General features: G+C 42.7%; 2 protein-coding genes across 11 annotated transcripts in view; one reads left to right on the forward strand and one right to left on the reverse strand.

Annotated features, from left to right (window-relative positions):
- Positions 1-3,862, reverse strand: part of Vti1a (vesicle transport through interaction with t-SNAREs 1A) — a 307,722-nt gene extending 303,860 nt beyond the window's left edge. For 2 of the 9 annotated variants that reach the window (XM_029472452.2, XM_085834080.1), the window contains exon 1: positions 3,545-3,862. In XM_029472452.2, the coding sequence (XP_029328312.1) occupies positions 3,545-3,638 (94 nt within the window). In that variant the 5' untranslated portion in view covers positions 3,639-3,862. The remainder of the gene's footprint in view (positions 1-3,544) is intronic. The other 7 variants (XM_029472448.2, XM_029472450.2, XM_029472449.2 and 4 more) reach the window with 7 other exon arrangements.
- A 202-nt stretch (positions 3,863-4,064) lies between these two features.
- On the forward strand, positions 4,065-21,985 carry Zdhhc6 (zDHHC palmitoyltransferase 6). Of its 2 annotated transcripts, XM_021151456.3 has the most exons (11): positions 4,065-4,294; positions 5,326-5,797; positions 6,843-6,934; positions 8,369-8,528; positions 10,254-10,415; positions 11,193-11,246; positions 15,635-15,802; positions 16,444-16,485; positions 17,624-17,769; positions 17,856-17,902; positions 21,390-21,985. In XM_021151456.3, exons 2-11 carry the CDS (start codon positions 5,531-5,533, stop codon positions 21,491-21,493), a joined length of 1,242 nt encoding a protein of 413 aa, XP_021007115.1. In that variant the 5' UTR covers positions 4,065-4,294; positions 5,326-5,530; the 3' UTR covers positions 21,494-21,985. The 2 variants fall into 2 exon arrangements, with proteins under 2 accessions (XP_021007115.1, XP_021007116.1); XM_021151457.3 differs by lacking the exon at positions 4,065-4,294 and having other exon boundaries at positions 5,328-5,797; positions 6,843-6,932; positions 8,459-8,528.
- The last annotated feature ends 1,361 nt before the right edge of the window (positions 21,986-23,346 follow it).

Raw genomic sequence — 23,346 nt, forward strand, 5'->3', positions numbered from 1 at the left:
CCACGCGGCCATGGCCAGCCTCTCTCTCTCTACCTTCTCTCTTTCTCTCTGCCTTTCTACAATAAAGCTCTAAAAAAATATATATATTTTTATTTATATATATATATAAGCTTCAATGGTCTCCTAAACTTTGCACGGTGTGACAGCTTCTCCATTAAACTCAAGGGTTTCCTTCTAAGCAACACCTGTTTTGTGGCATCTCTGTTAACTCCCCTCCCTCAATTCCCTTCTTTCCATCACCAGAATTCAACACCATTTCTATTTCCACATGCTAAAGCCCTGACAGCCCATTTCTCTTCAAATATAGGTTTTCGTCAAGAGACTTAACTTCACTCTAGATAAGGCACAGAGAGGATGCAAGAAGTTCAAGGTTCCCTTTAAAGTACAATTTCAATGACAGAGTCTGCCCACTGCTGACTGAAGACCCGTAGAGTAACTAAATGGCATCTCTCGAGGGCTAGTTTGCTATGCTTCCTCGGCTGGTGTACCATGCTTCATTTGCTGAAATGAGCACCCTTCCTTCCCACTCTACTGATGGAAGAGGCAAGCTTACAGATCCAAGAAACATGTCCACAGCTACGTGTAGTAAGATTAGGCAGAGGTGGGATCCTAAACAGGTCTGACACCAGCAGCCTGAGTCTTAATCATTCTGTCCTGACACATTCTTGGTACAATCCAACTATAACCCTAGTAGGATTCACAATTGCCGTGGGGAGATAAAGAAGTAATCGCAGAGTAAAATTCTGTTGAAGACCCTGAAAGATGCCTGCCTGCTGTGACATAAAATCTACCTTGCAGAAAGAACTCTGCTGCTAAGAAACTCACCCCCAGCACAAAAACAGGACTGTAACATGGGCTATGGTCTTGGCTCGTAGATTTCCCTGATTTCTCTGACTTCCCCACAGAACAATCATCAGTAAAATTCAATCTTTAAATTCAGTAACCACAGTGTATTCATTAAGGGACTCACCCATCTCACAGCTACTAAAGTTAGTTAAGATTCAAACACTTCAAAGAGCAAAGTTTTCTTATTGATAAATTATTACAGAATAATCAGTTTCTTTTTAAAATAAAGCTTCAGAATGTTCGGGGTTTTTTTGTTTGTTTGTTTTTTGTTGTTGTTTTGTTTTGTCCTATTCTCTTTGGAAGTCTCCTTAGCATCTGCACAGGCACAGCAGAGGATGGTTCATCTCCGCAGAGGCTCAGTGCTGCAACTTAAGCTATTATTTGGGAGAATGAGCTGCTTTGACTTTAAAATTTGCTCCAATTTTTAAATCTTTTTAGTTCAAATAAATTACCACTCCTCTCTGGGTCTGTCTCAGCTGAGTGACACAACCATTATGATGCTGTGGGATCTTTTAGTTATAGTAATTATGTTAACAATATAATTATTGGTAACTATATAATCCCATAGCAAGCATACTGCTCTTGTCATGGTTATATTATCAATTCCTGTTAGTTCATAAATTCATGGAAAAATATCTTTTTCTATCAATTAGGAGCAAGTTAAAAAGGGAGCAAGACATTAAGAAGAAAACCACTCTATTTTCAAGAATCATTTAATTATTCAAATAAATATACATTTTCCCCCCACAGTGCCAACAATACAATCTCCTTTCAAATGAAACATGGTTGTTGTGTGTGGGTCTCACATTACACTAAGTGTAAGGGCAGGGATAATAGCATCTTTATTTTTTAAAATAATTCAACTGTTTCCTTATATGTAGTAAGAATCTTAAACACAAAGGCAAGAAAACTCAATTGTAACAAAATCTATTTTCTTAGAGTCTTCACAACTTTGTATCCAGGACGATATTACTTTGTAAAACAGTTTCTCAATAATAAAGCTATTTGCCCAAATTATAAAAAAAAAAAAAAGTTTCTACTGCTAAAAAACAAAATACATTAAAATTCAAAATGAGCAAAATCCAACTGTGACTGCACATCCTGGTACTGAGGCTCAGGGACTCAATTCAAAGGCACGAGTCTCAGAAAACAACAGCAAAAATATCAAGATGATCTTGGGGCAATGGAGACAAGTGGGACTGAAGAGAAGAGGTGAGGTGAAGTATCATGAAGGCAGGAGGCCATCATCCATCAGATTTTTTGTAAAAAATCTCGGAGGCAACACAGCTCCGTGGTATACGCTACACTGGTTCTCTCCCCTTGCTCCCTTCCTTGAACTCATAAGCCTCTTTAAGACATCATTCACCTCCTTCCGAGCTAACTGAGACTTCAGGAGGTAAGTGGGATGGAGGCTCAGAGGTCCTGGCTTCGAGCAAATATCCCTAGTAACAGAAAACAGGGAGGGGTGATAAGGGAAAAAATTATTTATAAACAAAGATTGGGGGAAATTCTGGACAGGGGGTGAGGAACAACTTAGATTCAAGCGAAGCTACTGCTGTCATCTTGGACTGGAGCTGACCAGGTCAGGAAGTGAAGAAACCCACAATTCTGCAGACCACTGAGAATCATCTCTTCTAGACAGTATGCTCCAGAGCTGGAGTAGAGGCAAGTTCAGCAGCCCAGCGATCATTCAATTTCACTAATGAAACTGAGCCAAAAAATAAATAAAACTCATAATGTGTTACTAACTACTCAAATTAAATCTGTACTTAAAGAAAAATCCTAAAACACTATCTTAGAAGTCACAAAGTATTAGATAACAATCCCCTGCTTATTCAAAAAAAAAAAAAAATCTGAGCCCTTAGAAAAGAAATGTCAAGAAAATCAGACAAGGCTCCCACCTTCACACTGTTGACAACCTAGCATGCAGGGTAATATCTGGAGGATGCTGAATTGTAAAAGTGAGCAAAGTTGCCCTGTACGAAGTTTCATATAAAACTGGGTTATAGATACCCAAGAAAGATGAGAATCACAGAATCAGGGCAGAGTTCTGAAAAATAGGAATCCTAACAAGAGCTAAGACACGGGGCTTGACAGCTGCGTATCAATTAATCTTCACAACAGCCCTAAGAGAGAGGTACGAGTCTCTCGAACCAAGAAGGAAGTTTTGAAGGATAACGAAAACTTGCCTAGGAGACAACTTCTAAGTGGCAAGGGTTAGACTTGAATTCAGGCATCCTAGCTCGTCATTCTAGTGTGCCACGAATAAGGATAACAGAATTATTGACTAAAACGACAACGCTGCTGCTGCATTTACAGATTCACAATCTTGATACTTTCACACGGTTCCTTTGAATACTCATATTTTACAAAAGATAAAAAAAGATAGAAAAAGGGAAAAAAAAAGAAGAAGAAATCAAGTTGCAGAGCAATGTTTCCAAGGCTATTCAAGCTTTTAAAAAGCGGTGGGGTAGGAAACAGGCGCCTCCCCCGCCCCCAAATGGTTTCCACGCAGAAGGTGCTTTGCATTTGAAGTACATTTAATACCTATCACAACCTACTACCAAGAACGCACCCCTCCCCGGGCCGCCAGCACCACCCACAGCAGCCTCGCGCCAGCGAGCCCGGCGTGCCCAGGCTACGTTCCGCGGCCCCCGGCTCTCCAGGCCGCCCCCGCCCGGCCGGGCAGGGTACTCACCGGGAGGGAGCCGAGGGACCCTGGCAATCTTGCTGGTGATTTCAGCAGTGAGCACTGCGAAGTCCTGCTCGTACCCTTCGAAGTCGGAAGACATGGCAGCTCGGGCACGGCCGGCCGGAGCCGGGTTCTAGCGCTCAGAGCGGGACTCGCCAAAGGCGCCCGGCCTCGGCGCAGGGACCCTGTGAAGAAGTCCCCACAGCACAGCGGGAACCGGGAACAACTCCCAGCCCTGCTGCTTCCTGGTTGCTCTACGCAGTCCCTGTCCTCCGGAAACTGCGCTGCCTGCGCCTTTTCTTTTCCACCCAAACCTTCGAACGTAAAACTAAAGAAAAAGTTCACTTTCGGTGACCCCTAAAAAAAAAAAAAAAAAAAAGACTACGAAAGCCCACATGCTCTCGGGTATCACAGAATACACGTCCCCCACACTGCAGCTCCAGAGAAACGGCTGGAGCGCCCCAAAGTTGCAGGCGCGGGCTTTCCGAGGGAAGATTGACACTGCGCACCTACCGGAAGTGGCTGTGGCGGAGCTTGCGCCGAGGACCCGAGCGGGAGGCTCACGGCGGCCGCGTGAACCAGAGACGCGCGGGTCCGAGTTCCTCGCGCAGGTCTCGCCGTCAGGGTTCGCATTCGGCTTGCTCAGGACTGAAGCGCTCATGACAGAGCTCTAAGAAGGAGAAAATCTGTTCCGCTGAGCCCCGGCCGTCCCGGAAATGAGATGGCCGTGGAGCGGGCACCGGAGACCAGACTGAGGTGGGAGTCACCGCAGGGGGTGCAACCCGCTTGTGAGGCGGTCTTCGCCTCGACCTAGTCGGGCCAGCATCTCCAAAATATCGAGTCCAGCCCTCGCTTAATAAGACGTTTGTCCCGTGAGTGAAGATCCCAAAGCATCCCGCACCACTACATGGGCGGGAAACTGAGGCAGGCACCGACCGGGCTGGCGCATCTGCTCCGTGGGAATCCGTTACGCATATGTCATACCCATGTGTCATAGGTCTTTTCCCGGCTCATTTCACTCCATTCAGAACTCAGGTCTACAACTATTCCCCGTGCGTGCCTTCTTCCCCTCTCCCTCCCTCGGCCCCGGAGGGAATTAATTTTTTTTTCCCCCTTAAATCTGCTCTGTGCTCGTTCTCCTGCACTGCTTCAGTTGGGATTTTTCGCACACACACATGCGGCCTTCTTGTTTTAATCCCATCCCTCTTCCTGTACCTTTAACCCCGATCGATTGCTAATGTTGGCGCTTGGGAGAACAAGTGCCCAGTTATTAATACACAAAGTATTATATGCGTAGAGCATGTCACGGTTAATTCACAACTCTTTGGGAGGCAGTTTAGAACGTCCTAAAAAAAGAAGTTTGGTGCCTTGGCTTCTATTCTGGACTTAGCTGTTACTTGTGACCTTGGTCGGTCGATATAATCACAGTCTCTCTAAGCCAGTTTCTGTTCTAGGGAGAATTAGATAAGTGATAATTAGATAAGACCCTGCTTCTCAGCTCCCTAAGTCTTTGTTCTCTCTAACGATCCACTAAGCTAGGAGTAGTCGATCCTTTTCTGGCACTTTGAACAGAGGAGGAAAACTTTAATGTGTCCGGTTTTCCGTGCACTTCAAGTTCGGACTGTATTCTGGATAGGTCCAAAGTAATTATTTTTGTTCTCGATAAGAGGTGAACTCCACACTAGTGTGCTTTCGAGGTGCTGATTCAAGTGCTTCTTGGAGTTAAATATTAAATAAATGGCATATGGACTTTCTAAACGGAGTTTTTCCTATCTTGTTTTCTTTAGGCTGTGTTTCAAACCAACCTAGATTCTTCTGTGAGATACAGAGTTCTGGAGGCCACAAGTGAAAATGACATACCCCACCTCAGTGACCCTTCAGCCAAAGGCATGACAGCTCAGGCACACACATGGACTTGTTGCACACAGAAATGTGTGCACAGGAAAAGGAGATCTCTAGTTCTTTAGAAGAAAGGAGTCATTCTTCACCAAGATGGGCATATTCTGCTCAGTGATCAAGTTTGAAAATCTTCAAGACTTAAGGAGACTGTGTCATTGGGGTCCCATCATAGCCCTGGGTGTTATAGCAATATGTTCCACAATGGCCATGATTGACTCTGTCTTGTGGTATTGGCCCTTACATACAACTGGAGGAAGCGTGAACTTCATCATGTTGATAAATTGGACCGTCATGATTCTTTATAATTACTTCAATGCCATGTTTGCTGGTCCTGGCTTCGTCCCTCGGGGGTGGAAACCGGTAAGAAAAAGATCCATTTGACAATGACCTTTGCATAATGTTTTATGTTTAGTTTGCCATTATGATAACGTTTTGCTTTTTACCTAATCAGCCTCTGTCCTAGGTGACACTGGTGACACTCCAGTGACCAAAGACTACTTATGCGTGGAACTTGTGTCTATTTGAAAATAAGGATCTGTGTTAGCTATTTCCAAAGCAACTGAAGACTTGTTCTTTGGGGCTTTGGTGGTGGTGGTGTTTAAAGGATGTATGTGGTAGTCCGTACGTTAATCTCCACACTGAGGAGGCAGGGACATGTCATCTTGTGAGCTAGGCTCACCTGGTCAATATAGCAAGTTTCCAGAGAAGAAGAAAGGGAGGACAGCGCCTCAGGCTGAGAACATGTTGGAAAACATATCCAGAAACTGAAGAGCCTTGTGTAACTGCAAAATAAAAAAAAAAAAAAAAAAAAAAACCCACAAACAAAAAAACTGGGGGGGGGAGGGGGGGCAACTAGCTCAGAATCCATGGGAGCTGTTTTGTACCACAGGGATGTCTAGATGTTTTAGGCAAAGCCCTGGCAGAGGGCAGTATAGGAACAATATTTTGATAATACAGAGATTTAAATGAGAGAAAACGACCAGTTAGGGAGTTCCTGAAATGACCCAAAGAGAAAAGGTGACAAGGGCAGTAATTGTAGGAGGGGGAAATTTCAGAAAGTGTCACCTCTTACTTCACTGTGGAGTCCTGGTCAGGTTATCTAAAGCAGCTCCCACTAAGAGTGAGAGGACCTAAGTCTCCTTTCGTAGAACCAGTTGACACTGGATTCGGGTTGTGTAGAGAAGAAAAGAAAAATAATCTCTGAGAAATCTGTAGAATGAAGCCGTCCTTACAGTTTATCACTTAAAATATATTAGCGCAAATGCAGGCATTGAAAATGCAAGTTAATGGCTCCCTTCCCCTTCATCCATAACAGAAATATAAAGCACTCTAGGGCCTTCCTTCATAAAGCCCAACTTGCTACCGTTTAGGATCAAGTAACTGACATGCCTCCTTTTCTATCAAGGAAAAGTCTCAGGATAGCATGTATCTCCAGTATTGTAAAGTCTGCCAAGCGTACAAGGCGCCACGCTCACATCATTGCAGAAAGTGTAACAGGTGCGTGACTTTTCTGTTTACTGGGCCTGATCCACTTGGTTTCTCCTCTTTTTGTTGTATTTCCTTTTGTGACAGTAGAATCCATTTCTGTTCCCTAAAACTGTCCTACTTTACTTCTCTGTTGCTGGGATGAAACACCGACCAAAGCCATGTTGGGAGAGGAAAGAGTTTATTTGGCTTCAGGTTACAGTCATTGTCAAGGAAAGCCAAGGCAAGAGCTTGAACCAGAAACTGAGGAGTGCTGTCTAGTGACTTGCTCTTCCTTGCTTATTCAGCTACCTTTTTTTTTTTTTTTTAAGGCAGCCCAGGCCTACCTAGTTGTAACTGCTATTGCCCTCGGTGGGCTGGGCCCCTTCCATGTCGATCGACAGCCAAGAAATGATGCCTAGATAATTCCCACAGTCCGGTCTGATGGAGGCATTCCTCTTGGGAACCCCTCCTCCCAGTATGTGTAGGTTTGGGTCAAGTTAACAAAAACTAACCAGCACAGCAAGGCATTCACCTTGTCAGAGATATTATCAAATACTTGTCTGGAAGATCGGTTTGCATTTAAATATCAACATAAATAATTTCATTCTTTTAGTAGAAGGAAGAGATTTTTTTTTTTCTAGAAAAACAGACCTTTTGCTTCTTGCCCCACAAAAGCAAATTAAAAGTTATCATTTTAGTTTTTCTCCTTTGCTGTGTCAGGATTAATTGAGTTCATTGATTGTGATGTTGACTAGCTTCAGAATTATTTTGAGTCTGAATTAGACTGGTTTTTCTCAGATTCATTCATACATGTTACCAAGATTTCAATGGGAGGAAGACTGAATCACTATAAAAATGCAAAATATGCCAGGACCTAGCTATCAGCAACACCTGTCGATTAATATGACATTTAGAAAATCTAAACTACAGTCTGGTTTGTTGGTAGGACCTTTTTCTCTAGCAGAGACACAGCAGTGCCTACTGTGAGGCCGCCTCCCATACCACCTCACGTGCTGAGGCTGCTGTGGGCCAGAGACTCCGGTTCTGACGTGTACTGTGAGAAAGGAGAGAAGTTGCAGTTGTGATTGGAGAGCTTTATGATTCTCTGGAGACGTGTGTGGACTCTATGTCAGTCTGCTGAGCCTGAGGACTGACAGCCAAGCGCTTCCTCCTTTCTACTGAGACTTGTGGAGCTGCCCCGCTTCTTTATGCAAATTTTATTTGCAGCAGACTTGTTTGCTTTGGAAGCTGTTGTAATGTCAGCTTACTCTTACGCTATTTAGAATTTTAAAGAAGTCACCATCTATAACCTCAAAAGGTCATAAAGATGTGACTACTTTATGAGAATTAATTCCCCTGTGGCTCCTACACGTATCGGATTCCTATTTGCTTGATCTTTTGAAAACTAGAACCAAAGTGGACCAGATTTTCTGTTTTCTGCTTCATCCACATATTTCTTAATAGGTGTGTAATGAAGATGGACCACCACTGCCCCTGGATCAACAACTGCTGTGGTCACCAGAACCACGCCTCGTTCACGCTCTTCCTCCTGTTGGCCCCTCTGGGCTGCACGCATGCTGCTTTCATCTTCGTGATGACAATGTACACACAGCTTTATAATCGGGTGGGTGAGACCATGGCACACTCCCATTTCTGCTCATGGAGTGACCTTATCAAGGTCATTGACAGGGTCCCTTTGGAGATAACACTGTTGGGACTTAACTTGTACAGGAGCTTTGCTTGCTGTCTGTCTATCAGTTTTAAAAAGCCCTTAATCTTGAAAATAAGGACAGATTATTTTATTCTGAAAACTCACCTTTTATGCTCTGGTTGAAATTTATGCTAATTGATTTCCCTTATCCATGGTTTATTACATTTCTCACTTAGTGGTTGTGGTAAGTCTAGAGAGCAGAAAGAACCAGAAGAAAGAGACACTGGTACTTTCCAGCTAGTTCCATTCAGTGTCTGTAGCAGATTGACATTCCTTTCCTCATTTGGTCCACGGAGTGAGCACACTCGTAAAAATAACACATCAAACCAGAAACACTTTTGAGTCAACTTTTGGACACTAAGCATGAGATAAAGTTCAAAGGTCGTACACATAAAAAAAGTAAAAGAGGGGCTCAGGCCCAGGAGGTGTACAAAACACTGGACAGTACATGTCCTTCACAGAGGGGTCGATCCATATGTTTTCAGCCAGTTTGTAGTTTTCAGTCAGTCCTAGCATGGCAGTGCTAATATTCCAGTGCTTAGGAATCTCACTTTTTATCTGAGCTCTCTAGATTTAATGCTAACAACTAAGTTCTATGTTTCTATGTTTTGTGGACCCACAACCATAAAATTACTTTGTTGCTACGTCGTAAATTATAATTTTGCTACTTTTATAAATTTTTTATGTAAATATCTCATTTGTAGGATATCTGATATGTGACCTCCAAAGGGTTCAAAACCCACTGGTTAAGAGCCACTGTTTTAGAACGTGATACAGGCCAGGCAGTACACACCTGCAGGGCCTATTTAACCAGCCTTTTGCCAGCTCTTGAACACTGCTTATGGAACATGCTGTATCTGTTGCTGTGGAGAATACTGTAAATTTACAGTAGCAAGGAGACAGTGGAGGAAAGTGTCCCCTTGTTGTTTATGACTATTCCTGTTTGCTGAGTCAAACTGACTCTTCTGAGGAAATGACCAAACCTAAATTGAATAACAAATGGTGGAGCTGTAGATGTCTACAGCTCAGTGTTAGATCTCTGGTCCAGTGTGTGAGAGGCCCTAGGTTTGATTCCTCATACTTCAAAAAGAAAAAGACACTGGGCATGTCAGTAAGAGCCAAGTGTTCATTGAAGACTGCTGTTGCCTTGGCAACAAATCATGATTTTTATGGTTTTAGTCTTGGTGGGTTAGTTTTTTGTTGAAGTTATTTTCCATGGGTAGTGTGCCTGTGTGCATGCATGTTCACATGTGTGGGTGCATGTGGGAAGGGGTGAGTGAATGGATGTGGAAGTCCAGGGCTGGTATCAGGAATCTTTCTTAATGGCTCCCTAGTTTTTCCATTGAGGCAGAATCTCTCCATTGAACTTAGTGGAGATAAGATTTATTGTAAGATTACTATAAGATCTTATCTCAGAGTGGCTAGCCACCTTTCCCTGGGAATTCTCTATGTTGGCCTTCCAGACTCTGGAAGGGTAGGAGAGCCACTATACCCTTGGAACATTGATGTGAGTGCTGGAGAGCCAAACTCAGTCTCCATACTTATACAACAAGTGCATGATCCACTGAGTCATCTCGCTAGCTCTGATTGTTGTAAGTCTCAACACAAGTCTCACACATGCATTGTTACTGCTTGCAGCTCTCCTTTGGGTGGAACACAGTCAAGATTGACATGAGTGCAGCCAGGAGAGATCCACCTCCAATTGTTCCCTTCGGATTGGCTGCATTTGCTGCCACCTTGTTTGCCTTGGGATTAGCTTTGGGAACAACCATAGCTGTTGGGATGCTGTTTTTCATACAGGTAAAGTTCTTACCCACCTCCGTCTGAAAGTTGCCATGTTATTGGACCTGATTGCAAAGAAAGAGGTAAACCTGGATGTAAAGATTGAGTATGAGGGAGAGAGTACTTTTGCTTAGCTATAGGCAGTTAGTTTACCACCTATATACAGCAGATAATTTTGAAGTAAATTTGCCAGAACTTGTAGCCACTGTATAAAGACATACACCCTGATTGAAGTCTTTATAGTTGAGAAAGGTGCTCTCACCCTACATGATCTTCAAATCACCCCAAAAGGGCTTGACAGAAGGGTGCTGTCCTCTTCCTTACAGATAATGAGTGTCTGTTGAAAAGGGTAAGTGACTCACCTGTGGTCACTCATTTGTGTGCTCATATGAATATTAATGAAAATGAGCTCCTGAGGGAATATACTTAGATTGGATTTTTTTCCTAATTCTTATAATTAAGGACATTAATTTTAAAGAAATTAAGATCTTGATGTACCATTTTTCATACATGGACTTAGTCATAGCCAAGAAAGTAAGGCAGGCGTAACCAGAGTTACTCCTTTCTGTGTCACTGGGACTCAGCTGTGCTTCGGTTGGGCACGGTGAGTTTGGCATAGAGGCACTGTAGTGCATTAGTTAAGAGGGGCTGCACACTGACTGCTGCTTAGCCTCTGCCATCTTTGGTGGCTTCATCTGTGAGGTAGAACAGAAAAGCTGTCTTGAAGTTAGGATGATAATGATCTGAAGTAAACCAAAGTAACATTGTAAAACTTCACTATCATTTCATTTCTAGATAAAAATCATTCTCAGAAACAAAACTTCTATTGAATCATGGATTGAAGAAAAGGTAAATTTAAAAATTGTTCCTTCAATATAAAGTTCTGACTCGCTAACTTACTGATGCTGGGATGTGACCCTGAGTCACTGGCATGTCACATGCAAAGTGAGCAAGGAGAGCATGGGGCCTTCCTCCACCACAGCAGAGAGCCAGAGACATGGAGATGTCAATTCAGGCCTGTGGCAGCCACCTTGTCAAAATTCTTTGGTTTATCTATTCTTGAAAGCCAAGCAGGGCCAGGTGTGGTTGGTGTTTGCATGGGCAAAACAATAGTAGAGCGGAAGTCTGGCATCTTAGGACACGTTTAGTCCTCCACACCCAATCCAGTCTGTGCACTTTAACTTAGAGCAGCAGTTCCCAAACCCTGTACTCTGAGTCGTTTTATTTATATTCCCCCAAGTGCCAAGTTCATTAATGAGCTTGTGTATATGCTGTGCTCACAGTTGCCATATTTCCTAAGTGAAAAAAACTGTAAAATAAAAAAAATTAAGGACAATCCATTATGCTAAGGTAACATTTTGTAAAAAATAATTATTTTTGATAGCTAAATAGGACAAGTGTCCTCATTTTATAGATTTTCAAATCTCTTTTAATCTGATTTAACAGAAGACAGTTAGAATGTCACACCTACTTCTGCATTCAATCTGTTGAGACTTATTACTTTGGTTGACATTTATGTGGAAAGACCAGCTTCATACACATAAGTAAGTGGGAAAGTCTGGACATTTTAGACTATAATAGGTATTGATTTTACATTAAAACTTGACAAGTGATTGCCTCCCACACATCCCAGGGCTGTAGCTGAGACTCAGAATCTCATGTTTGCTTAGCAGGTCTGTCACTGAGCCTTACCCCAGGCCAACAGGGAACATCTCTGTCAGTTACCTTTTTGTATTCTTTTATATTTAAATTCATAGCATTTATATTTAATTACTTATAAGCAACATATATAACTTTTATATTAAAATGGGAGTCTCTTCGAATCTGAGTAAGCTGTCAGAATCATAAAATTGAATATAAGTTTTCCATAATTCTCATTTTCACTTGAAAGCCTGACGTTCCTTCATCTGGACGCAGACACCTTCAGTTGTTTACCTGTCACAGTGCTATTCTGACTTTCCCTTTGAAACCACAGCCACCTCATAGTCCAGCTCTGCTCCTCTCGAGAACCCTGCCTCGTGCATGATCTAAGTAGTCAATACTTGTTGTTTAGGGAATAAAGATAAGAAAAAATATGTACATGTTCTGTGGACATGCAGCATTTGTTTATTGTATTTTTGAGCTGTGGTTTCCCTCCAGCCCAGCCCTGCCTCAACCTCCACTGTTCTGGGGTCATAGATATCTTGGTCATAGATCTATTGGTGGAGTCTGTGAACACAGAAGTTGCATCTGCACACAGTGTGACAACTTACACAGTGTTGTGTCACTGCCTTCTCGGCTCCTGGTAGTTTACCCACATTGCAACTGTCAGGACCATTATGAAAAGTGTGTCCTTGCTGAACCCTGGGTACAGTTCAGCTTCCATAGCTCATGCATTATGAGGCTGCTGTTTACTGTGTCCCCATTTACAGTGCCCGTTTACAATGGCCCCTATTCACAATGTCCCTGTTTCCTTCACCAGCCTCTCTCCCCACTGCCCCATCTCACTCTCAGAGCTTACACATTTATACGTCTACATCTTTTCCATGTTTTTCCTCTACCTTAATTTCTTTCCTGAATTTATTTATTTATATATTTATTTATTTATTTTTGCCCCTCAAGATGAAGTTCAGGTATTATTTCTTCCAAGGAACCTTATTTACTGTCTGAGCTTGGCTAAGTACTATTTGCTGCCTTTCCCATAAGAATGCCGTGTGCCTGTGTTCGATTTTAGTGTGTGGTATTGATAATATTTATTGAGTGCTGCTCTAGGCAAACACATGTCTTCATGATTTTTGTAAACTACTGCCATCTTTACCTTTTTTTTTTTTCATATAAAGTAGCTTATGTTTTGATTTTTGATATTCAATCCATCTTGAAGAGTCTGATCATTTAGCCAAGCATATGCTTTAGCGCTAAGCAGTACTTCTAGCACCTGAATCTTCATTTATAAAAAAAAAAAAAAAAGGAGGGGCAGGGAGGGGGGAATTACTCTCTATTATTCAGGTGAAGGTGGATGTATAAAATTCAGTAAATTTGTATTGTTGAAGAGCAACCTTGACACCACAATCTGAGGAAGACAGAATGGTGAAGCGACTGACAGGAGTCAGTGCTGGAAGCAGCTGGCAGTTCAGATGGGGGAGGGGCAGCCAATGATTAGAGAAAAGGGGAAAATTATAGACACCCACACAGTGGATGACGCAAAAGCAGGCTCTAGCAACTTCATACAGATGGACAGACAGACAGGCAGACAGACACATACATTCACACATTCACTCCAACAAACTGGCTCCAAGCATTGGACATAACATAAACACACACACACACACACACACACACACACACACACACACGGTTGCTGGCTGGAGCAAGCCCCCAGCAGCTCTAGCTTTCCCTTCAGTCAATTTACATCCCCAAGGACAAAGTTTCCTACGTAAGAAGGAAATGACCTCATAGCCACAAGTATCTGTGTTTCTCTCCACAAGTTCCTTACAACCCCACAGCAATAATTCTTTTGTCATTAATTAACATTGTTTAGACAAGGCAAGTCTATAGTAGCAAGCTTTTCCCTATGCTTGGCTGAAGACAGGTGGTGCTCTATATTTACTAAGGAACAGGTCATTTGTCTTACACCTTATTTTTGAAGTCTTGATCAGCTAACCTGATTAATCTGTTCTTATAATAGAACTTTACTCTTACTCATAACCTTCTTTTCATGGTGCACATAGGAAACCTGTTACCACACCCCTAGATCACTGATCATGGAACTCAGGACCAACCTAGAAGAAATGTTTTCTTTAGTCATTAACTTGTCCCGAGCCTATTTTTCTTGCTACTACAATGCACATGCTCACTGCACTCCTTTCTCTGCCTCATTCGGATCTTGCAGTCACACCCTCTTCTTGATTCTAACTTTAAACTGTCAACTACCCTAACTTAGCAAATGTATTTAAATCAGGCCATCTTCCTAAAACTACTTAAATTAGTAAATTCATAAAGTCATGAATTCATCTAAAAGGCATTATCTCAAGAACGTTTATCTTCATGTCGATCTGCAGGAAATTTGCCCAGTAGAGTGAGCTAATGTCCAGGAAGTAATCACCCCAGACTATAGGCAGTGAGGGTTTCCCGGTGTCTACTCACCCCACGCCAAATATGGACGTGTATAGTGATGGTCAACCTGAGAATCACATCAGTAGCAAACAGCAGCCCTGCGCTGGGCCTGTGCAGAGTGCACCCATCGCAGCCTTGCGAGTGGGGCACACCATGTTGAAGTTTAACAGTTCTTTTAATAAATAGGTAACACACATATTACTTTAGAAATAACTACAAGAAATTTTTGCATAAAATTCTGTCCCTTAATAAACATATTTCATAATACCATTTCTGGTAAGCATAATAAATATGCTGACATTAGAGGTTTTTCTTTGCTTGTTTTGTTTTGCTAAAGATCATGGCCCTGTATAAGACCATGTTAATCTAGAAATTATTAAAACTAGCACTTTATCACAGACAGAACTTCAAATAAGGAAATAAAATTCTCCAAAAATATTTAAGATTACCAGACACTAATGTTGAACTTGCTTTCAAATTAAATAATGCATGTTTGTACCACTAGATGGCAGTAGAATTTAAGAAATTCAAAGTTAATGTCCAGAGAGAACTATCCATTTAAATGCCTAGAATATAAGCTGTGCCATTGGAATATGACCTATAATTGAAGATACAGTGTGTGTGTGTGTGTGTGTGTGTGTGTGTGTGTGTGTGTGTGTGTGTGTGTGTGTGTGTGATGAAACAAAACACATGAAACTCCTTCACAAAGTTTGCAAAATGTTCATTGTAAAATAGTGCCTCCCTATTAACTTCCTGGCCATTGGCTCTATAAGCCATACCTTCTCCTGAGTCTATTAACAGCCTCCCTTCTTACCTATACTCTCCTGTGCTGTGAAGCAACCATAAGCATTGAGGGCTTTCTGCACAGGATACAGTTAGCTAAGTCTTTTATAAACCTTTGGAATGCTTGTTCCTAAGATATACGCTGTCAGGTGCTCTGGGATATCACAAACAAGGTTAGTATTCTCAGTTAAATCCCTCTACTGTGATAAAATTATATTCTCTGACAACACTCCTATTAGCCCAGCAATAACAAAGTATTTTTATGAGTAATACAGATTTCAAAAGTTGGTATTCTCAATAATGTATTAGCAAAAGCCATGCAGGTAGAAGCAGCTGCCACTTTACCCCTTTGTGTTCCGCAGGCTAAAGATCGCATTCAGTATTACCAACTGGATGAAGTCTTCATTTTTCCTTATGATATGGGAAGTAAGTGGAAGAACTTTAAACAGGTGTTTACATGGTCGGGAGTCCCTGAAGGAGATGGACTTGAGTGGCCAATACGAGAGGGCTGTGACCAGTACAGCCTTACAGTGAGTAGTTCCATCGCAAAGGCCTTCCTCTCTCTCCGTTGTGGTTACCTTGTTAACTCCCACTAGTTCCCGAGAGTTTGTAGTCATATTGTATGTAGTGCTTGAGTTTTCCATATGTCAAAATGAGTGTAATATCCATAGGGATTCTTAGCATCTCCTTTATTAAGCTCTTTCCTGAACGGTCTAGACTGCTGTCATGAAGTCCCAAAAAAAAAAATCTGACCTTTAACTACCTCTGTCGTGCATGAACACCTTGCTCGACCTCAGCACTCATGTCTGCCCCTCAGTTGTTCCTGCAGGCCGGGTGCAAGCCGGTATTTCCCCCGATGTGTCTAATACAATTCTATTAGTAGGTTCTGACTAAAGGGGAGACTCATTAATAATGAATGAGTTTTCTAGTTTGTCCATTAGAGAATCACTGTGCATCCCTAGCTCTGATCCCTTGTGAGCACCCCAAGAGTGCACAGAGGTGAAGACTTCAGAGATCAGATTCTGAGAAGGCTCCATCCCAAACTGTGGCTCAACTAACCAGTGCCAGAAGCTGGGGCTCGGGATACCTTAAACACTCTGATGGAAGGGGAGAGCCTGTTCAGTCCTGACACAGGATACTTACTCTCTCTCCTTCTATGTCTTCCAAACAGATAGAACAGTTGAAGCAAAAAGCGGACAAGAGAGTCAGAAGTGTAAGTAGCTTATTTGCAATGGCACTGATTCCTGTTTTCTCTAGTTGGGCACTGCGTTTCGGCATAGCTTGAAACAGTGGCTTTTATTAAATAATCTTCCTTTCTCTCACATTTATTATTTATTGTGCATGCATGTGCAGCACAGGGAGTGTTGTGGGCATCTCCTACCATGTGGGCGCCAGGGATCATTGTTTCCTTTATATTTGTTGAAATACAATGCAATTCACTTTTTTTCAGACTGTCTCACTTTGTATCCATGATGGTCTCAAACTCAGAGACTCACCTTCCTCTGCCTCTGAATCAAAGTGCTGGGAGCAGAGACACGTGGCGCCACGCCCAGCTGAGAATTGTGGCGCCACGCCCAGCTGAGAATTGTGGCGCCACGCCCAGCTGAGAATTGTGGCGCCACGCCCAGCTGATACTGTTGACTTGTTTTCTTTGAAATGCTTTAAGCTAGAAGTTCCTAAGTCATTTAGTCAGTGTATACTGCTGACCTAGAAAAATACCTTTAGTCAGCTGATGAAACCACATTTATAACCACACTGTTAGCTAGTGATGATGCCATCTGTGCCCTAAGGGGGTCTTAATTAAAAAATAAATACAATAAAAATTAAGGTCCTGTTTATACTGGCCACACTAAGCACCCTGTAGCCGCAGGTGTCTAGTTAGCAACCCATTTAAGACCAGAATGAGACATGCAGAGACTTCCATCGTTACAGAAAGTTCTCCCGAACACAGATCATATTCGTAGCAGATGTGTGCTTGAAATGGTGGATCAGAGAAGCCTGAAAACAAGAAATATCCTTCCCTGATGAGAAATTGGGGGGAAAGATGTCTTATCACTGGATAGTTTGGATCTAAACTTAATTTTTTTTTTGGTTTTGTTTTTTTTTTTTTGGGGTTTTTTTTTTTTTTGGTTTTTCGAGACAGGGTTTCCCTGTGTAGCCCTGGCTGTCCTGGAACTCACTTTGTAGACCAGGCTGGCCTCGAACTCAGAAATCCACCTGCCTCTGCCTCCCGAGTGCTGGGATTAAAGGCGAGCGCCACCACGCCCAGCTAAACTTAATTTTTTTATTCAAGCTTGAAAGAACTCAGATATGGTAACTACTGAGCTTATTTTTCTGACCACTGACGGCAGGTTCGCTATAAAGTCATAGAAGACTACAATGGTGCCTGCTGCCCTTTGAATAGAGGAGTGAGAACCTTCTTTACAAGCCCCTGCACTGAGGAGCCTCGGATCCGGCTGCAGAAAGGAGAGTTCATCTTAGCAACAAGAGGACTGCGGTAAGAGATGGGGCTGTCCCATCTGTTCAATAGGAAAAGTGGCATTAACTTCAAAAATATTTAATTTAACCTTTTAAATATTTCAGATACTGGTTGTATGGAGACAAAATTCTTGATGATTCCTTCATAGAAGGTATGGAAGTGGAAGGGTATGTTTAAAGTATCATGCATAGTCACATGTAAAATGTATTAGGGACTGTGTAGACATACAAGGATGCATATCTTACATATGTCTCTGCAGCTCTTACATCTATCAGGTTTTGATGATAGCTATCATCTAAGTCTTTACTTGACTATATAACAGATACTTACACAGTTCCCATAGGCATCTGTGTATAATATGGCAGATTAGAAGCCACCTGGACACAACCCAGTCAAAGACAAGGTCAAGATAAAAACATCAGACTCTCTTCCTAGAAGAGAAATATCTGGAGGAAGGCTAAGGTCAGGTTCAGGCCAGCATCTGACTGCATGGTGCTGTGCATGCGGGGCCTGGCCAGCAGCTTCCATGACGGTGCTATTCCCTTCTGGACATGGGTACTGTGAGAGGAATGACCAGGCTGTGGGACATGCAGTCTGTGGAGAGAGAGAGAGCCCTAGAGTATATCAGACTGCGGAGACAGAGGTATGGCTTATAAACTGAGAAGCTGCAATTCTTCATGGGCACCCAGAGTTCCTAAGGGAGAGGCGAGCTCTGCCACTGCATTGTGAGCCACATGTCTTCTGGCAGGCATGTCTGTCAAGAAAAAGAAATCCACAATTGCTTGGAACCTCATCACAGAAAGCCTTGCACTGGGAAAAAAAAAAAAAAAAAGCTTCAAAAACCAAAGTTGTGTTTGACGTGGAGCACAGGGGAGTGGTCTAAGACCTGGGAATTCCAACAGGAAGTGAGCTTTTCCACAGAAATGCCTCTCATCATGAAGAGATCACTGAATTTTTTTGAAATTTGAGACTAGCAGCCCTACCTGCAGACTGCTACAAAAGACAGCTAGGAAGAACTGTTGGCCAATGCCTTGTTTCCACCTTACCTATTTTCACTATTTTCTCTTTAGTTTGATCTCAGCTTCTGTGCTTCATTGTTGGGCTATGTCTCTCAGCAGGGTCTTGCCTGATGTTTCCTTCCTCCTCGATGTCTGACTTCTCTTCCCTCTAAAGCAAGCACTTTGATTCCTGCTTTGCTCATCCTCGCCTTCCTGCCCATTCCCTCTTGTTTCCCTACTTACTGCCGCACTTAACCTAAAAAACGACAAGTTACATTTTCCCCATTCAGAATCCTGTGCTGCTGCCTCAGGCCCCGTAAGGGGCACAGTTGAAGTCTGCATGTGCAGATGACAGCAATGCTGTCTTTCCATGTTACTGAAGTGAAGACACTAGCCAGGAAAACTCACATCAAACGAAACTAGGAGAAATGAGCAGAGGGAGAGGAAGCGGCAAAGGACACACTCATCTCAACAGATACATAGAGCACAGAAATGTGCAAGCCTCAGACCACAGCTGGAGGAAACCTACCCAAATTCACAGCTTCTCAGTCCCAGAAATGAAAGCTATGGAGATAGCTAAAATCACGGTGGGGAAAGCCTTCGGAGTCCTGCATTCTAGAAGGATCACTGTCCAGTAAAGACTGGAGAGCAGGTGAGGGCAGCAAGGAAACCAGTTCAGAACCTTGATGGAAACATTAGTAAGGAGATGTCAGTCACTTGGCAAGAAATTTAAAAGTGCAGGAAAAATTCAGTAAGTAACTAAGACACTGACAAAGAAACAAACAGAAATGCTGCAAGTGAAAGGCAATCCAAAAAAAAAAAAAAAAAACAAAATCAGTGGAAAGAAAGAAAGCAGGCGTCGGCAGGACCAGGCAGAGCATGGTTGTGGACGTAGGGCTCAAGGCAGTGATACTCTCAGACATAAAAACAAAACAGCAGGACGGAAACTTCCAAAACCTCTGAAATGCATTCAGGAAACTAAACCTAAGAAAAGAGACTAAAATTAGGAGAGAGTCTGATTTCAGAGGCAGTTTAGTCAATGAAATTAGAAAGTTTCAGAAACTTGAGAGGAAGAAATGGACACCCAGACATGAGATGCATGTAGAACCCAGATAGTCTTGGTCAGAGAAGAACTCAGTCAACAGTGTCAGACTCTTGTCAGTAACCATAAAAGCCAGGAGCACCTGGCAGGTCATATTCAAACACAGAAAGTAAACAGCTGCCAGCAAGGAGAACAAACTACAAGAAATGTGCTGGGCACAGGGAGCCCCTGCTCACTGCTGTTGGGATGGTAGACTGCTACAGTCCCCTGCAAACAATGTGGAGGATTCTCAAACTACAGCTAGAACTTCCGTATTACTCAGGCTGTGCCAATCCAGAGGATATATTTAAATGACTCTTCAGTCCTACCACAGGGACACTTGCACACAATGATTTATTCCTGAAGTATGCACAGTAGCTAAGGAAAAAACAGCTGAGATAGATAGTCACCAGTAGATGAATGGGTAGAGGAAATACATTACATACACACAGTGGAATTTTTATTCATCTATAAAGAAATGTTAAATGCTATTTCCAAGAAAATGGATGCAACTGAATTTCATTATGAGGCTCAGACAAACACTACAACCTGTTTTCATATGTCGATTCTAGCTGGTGGTTTGGGTATGTTTAAACAAGAAAGGATAAAACAGTTTTTAAAAGAGGTATTTGGATACAGACCTATGACATGAAAACAAACGGGTTATTAGGAAGGGGATTAGAAAGAAGATGAGGGCGGGATGGAAGAACCGTTATGAGAAAACTCATTACTCTGTATGCTGATTTTTAAAATTAATCAAATAAATTCTGATGGATGTTCTAGGCAGGAACCGTCTTTTGGCTATCGGTGAAAACTGAAGCATGGAACTAATATGCAAAAGCAGCTCGCTCACAGCCCAAGCTGCAGATAGGTCGAGACTGTAGGGAACTGTAGAGTCAGGAAATACATTACATACATCCAGCTTCCCTTCCCCTCCACTCTCACCCATCCCCTACCCCACCCCAAGTCATATTCACAACCCCTTTAAGGGGAAATTCCTTTTAAAGCTAAGGTTTAAATTTTAAAGATCAACCTGAGATGTTCTTAAAGAAAATACTTAGGATTAATCATAGTTTACCCCATAAGACAGCTTAGGTGATTCTGGTATAGAAATTCATAGCCAGGGAGCAGATGGCTGTGACCTAGTGTTCAGAAGATCATAGGTTCCCAGCAGAACCCGAACTACATAGCAGAGCTCTCTCCAAAAAAAGAAGAAAACAAGGAAAGGCCTGAGAGGGAAATGCAGAGAGGCGTTAGGAGGGTCATCCTTGGAGTGTACTGTGATGGTGTGCCAGAACAATCACCATATAGTTAGTGACCGCAGATCCAGTTAGGCACTGTCCAGACCACACTAGCACCGGTCCTAGTTGATGGGATAGGAGCTAGAGTCTTCCCATTTCCTAGCTTGGTAGGACCATTTGGAAACCTTGCCCTGGCCTGTGTCTGAGAGCTACTGAGGGGACAGCAGGAAGTCTTAACTAATCCTCACTGGAAGCAGTAGGACTTAATGTCACCTGGTCCTGCCGTCTGTGTCACTGTGCCATCGCTTTCTCCCTCAGGTACTTCAAGAGTAAGAGGGTGGTTTCCTAGAAACTGTGTGGAAAAATGTCCCTGTGATGGTGAATCAGATCCAGCCCCAGAGGGGGAGAAGAAGAACAGATAGCCACTGTTAAAGTGAGATCATTAAGTCTTCATTACTTGAAAATCCACATGTAGTACCTGAGAATTATGCAACGAGCCTACTCTGCTTAAGGTATTCTTTTCCTCAAAGATACCCTAGTGCCATGACTTCAAAAATTTTTATTACCATTTTGAAACAGAAGCCATTCTGCATATGCCTTTGAATTCCTGCCGTCTTTCCACTTCTTCCTACTGAAGGAAGGCCGTTCCAGCCAAGTGAGCAACTTGCCCTTTCTGTGTGCTGCACATCTGACTTCCCCTGCAGGTCTAATTCCCCACTGGACAGGAGCATCTTGCATGTGGTTATTCTGTTTCTTCCTCCGCTGACATTTCCTTCATAATCTTCTAGAGACTGTAGAACTTGTCAGATTCAACATAAACTCAGATTTGGTTACTTTTAATAATACAGATTTTGTCAAATCCAATAAAGGTCAATGGATGTTCTGTAAAAATTATAGTTTTCACACAAAAAGCATTGTTTTTAGTTTGCTTTTTGGTTTGGTGGTGGTGGTAGTGGTGGTGGTGGTGGTTTATTTTGTCGTCTGAGTAAAAAGGTTTCTCTGATGTCCTTATGAAAACATTGCCCTGCTGCCAAGTGTAGTCGTGTTGAGTCATGAGCTTTAAGACATTCAGTTCAGTATATGAACCTGTTACTGCTAGATTGACTTTACAGCTTTACATCTAGTGCAAATCACTAGTGACCGCTTCTGTCTACTTTAATATCAAAGCCTGAAGCTTGTGCAAGTTCTAGGATCTAAACTTACAGGTGAGCTTTTCGAAACAGGTCGGCAGAAGTGCAGGAGAAAGTCTCCCTCACTTGAGTAAGCTGATTGAGCATTCCTTAATTCTTGCTTTCCTGGAATTAAGGCCTCTGGGGCAGCCAAGCCTACAACACTAGAGAGGAGTAAGAAATGGGCACCTGGGTGCTCAGCAAGAAGCAGGTGTGGCTTTGTTGCCCTGTTGTAAGAGCAGCAGCTGAACATGAGTCAGATACAATTGTTTCTGAAGGCAGGATGCTCTTGAGTTGACAAAGCAGATGAGACAAGTCATGTGCCTGTGGGAAGTGTCTATATTTTAGACAAAAGCAGCAAGCATCCACACTGTGGTACGGCCTGGCAAGTTTCAAGACCAGGGAGGCAGCCATTGAGGTCAACTGGAGTAGAGGGCGTATAGAGAGGGAAATCAGAGCTGAGAAGGCACTAACCACCATGCGCCCTAGAGCTTAGTCCTGCTTTTCCTTTGTTTCTAGTACAGACATTGTTTCAGCCTTGCTAATAAGCTCAGGGCATGGGGAAATAGTGACTATTCTTGATCCAGTTAGTAGCCAGAAAGGAGTACAAGTTAAAATTAGAATACCACAGCCACGCCTGGTGGCACACACCTTTAATCTGAGCACTCCAGAGGAAGAGGTTGGTGGGTATCTTAAGTTGTAGGCCAGCCTGGTCTACATAGAAAGCTCCATGCCAGTTAAGTTTATAGTAAGACCCTATCTCAGTAGAAAAAAAGAAAAGGAGAAAGAGATTAACATACAGCAATGGTGGTAAAGGGGAAAGGTAAACTTATTTAGAATGTGGACCCGGATTAAAGGCCTAGTACTCAGAACTGTAGATAGGGTGAGAATAGCTGCTCCTATCTGTTTACCCCAGTAATTCCCCAAATTTGTACCAATGGTTATTTAATTTTGACACAGTTCTCATTGTGTAACCCAGCCTCAAACCTGCAGTGCTCTTGCCCTGGCCTCCTGAGTGCTGAGTTGTAGGTGTGTGTCACCGCACCTGGCTACAAGCCTATGTAACTCAGACACCCCAGAGAAGTGCCTCATCATTTTCAAATCAA

The sequence above is a fragment of the Mus caroli genome, unplaced genomic scaffold, assembly GCF_978045245.1.
Source record: "Mus caroli unplaced genomic scaffold, Mus_caroli_1 scaffold_20, whole genome shotgun sequence".
NCBI lineage: Eukaryota > Metazoa > Chordata > Mammalia > Rodentia > Muridae > Mus > Mus caroli.

What these genes read in the sequence shown, in the direction of transcription:
- Zdhhc6 (XM_021151456.3), top strand. Translation starts at nt 5,531, where the DNA reads ATGGGCATATTCTGCTCAGTGATCAAGTTTGAAAATCTTCAAGACTTA. An exon ending in TCCCTCGGGGGTGGAAACCG is followed by an intron (nt 5,798 to 6,842) that starts GTAAGAAAAAGA and finishes TTTTCTATCAAG; the next exon opens with GAAAAGTCTCAGGATAGCAT. An exon ending in CATTGCAGAAAGTGTAACAG is followed by an intron (nt 6,935 to 8,368) that starts GTGCGTGACTTT and finishes ATTTCTTAATAG; the next exon opens with GTGTGTAATGAAGATGGACC.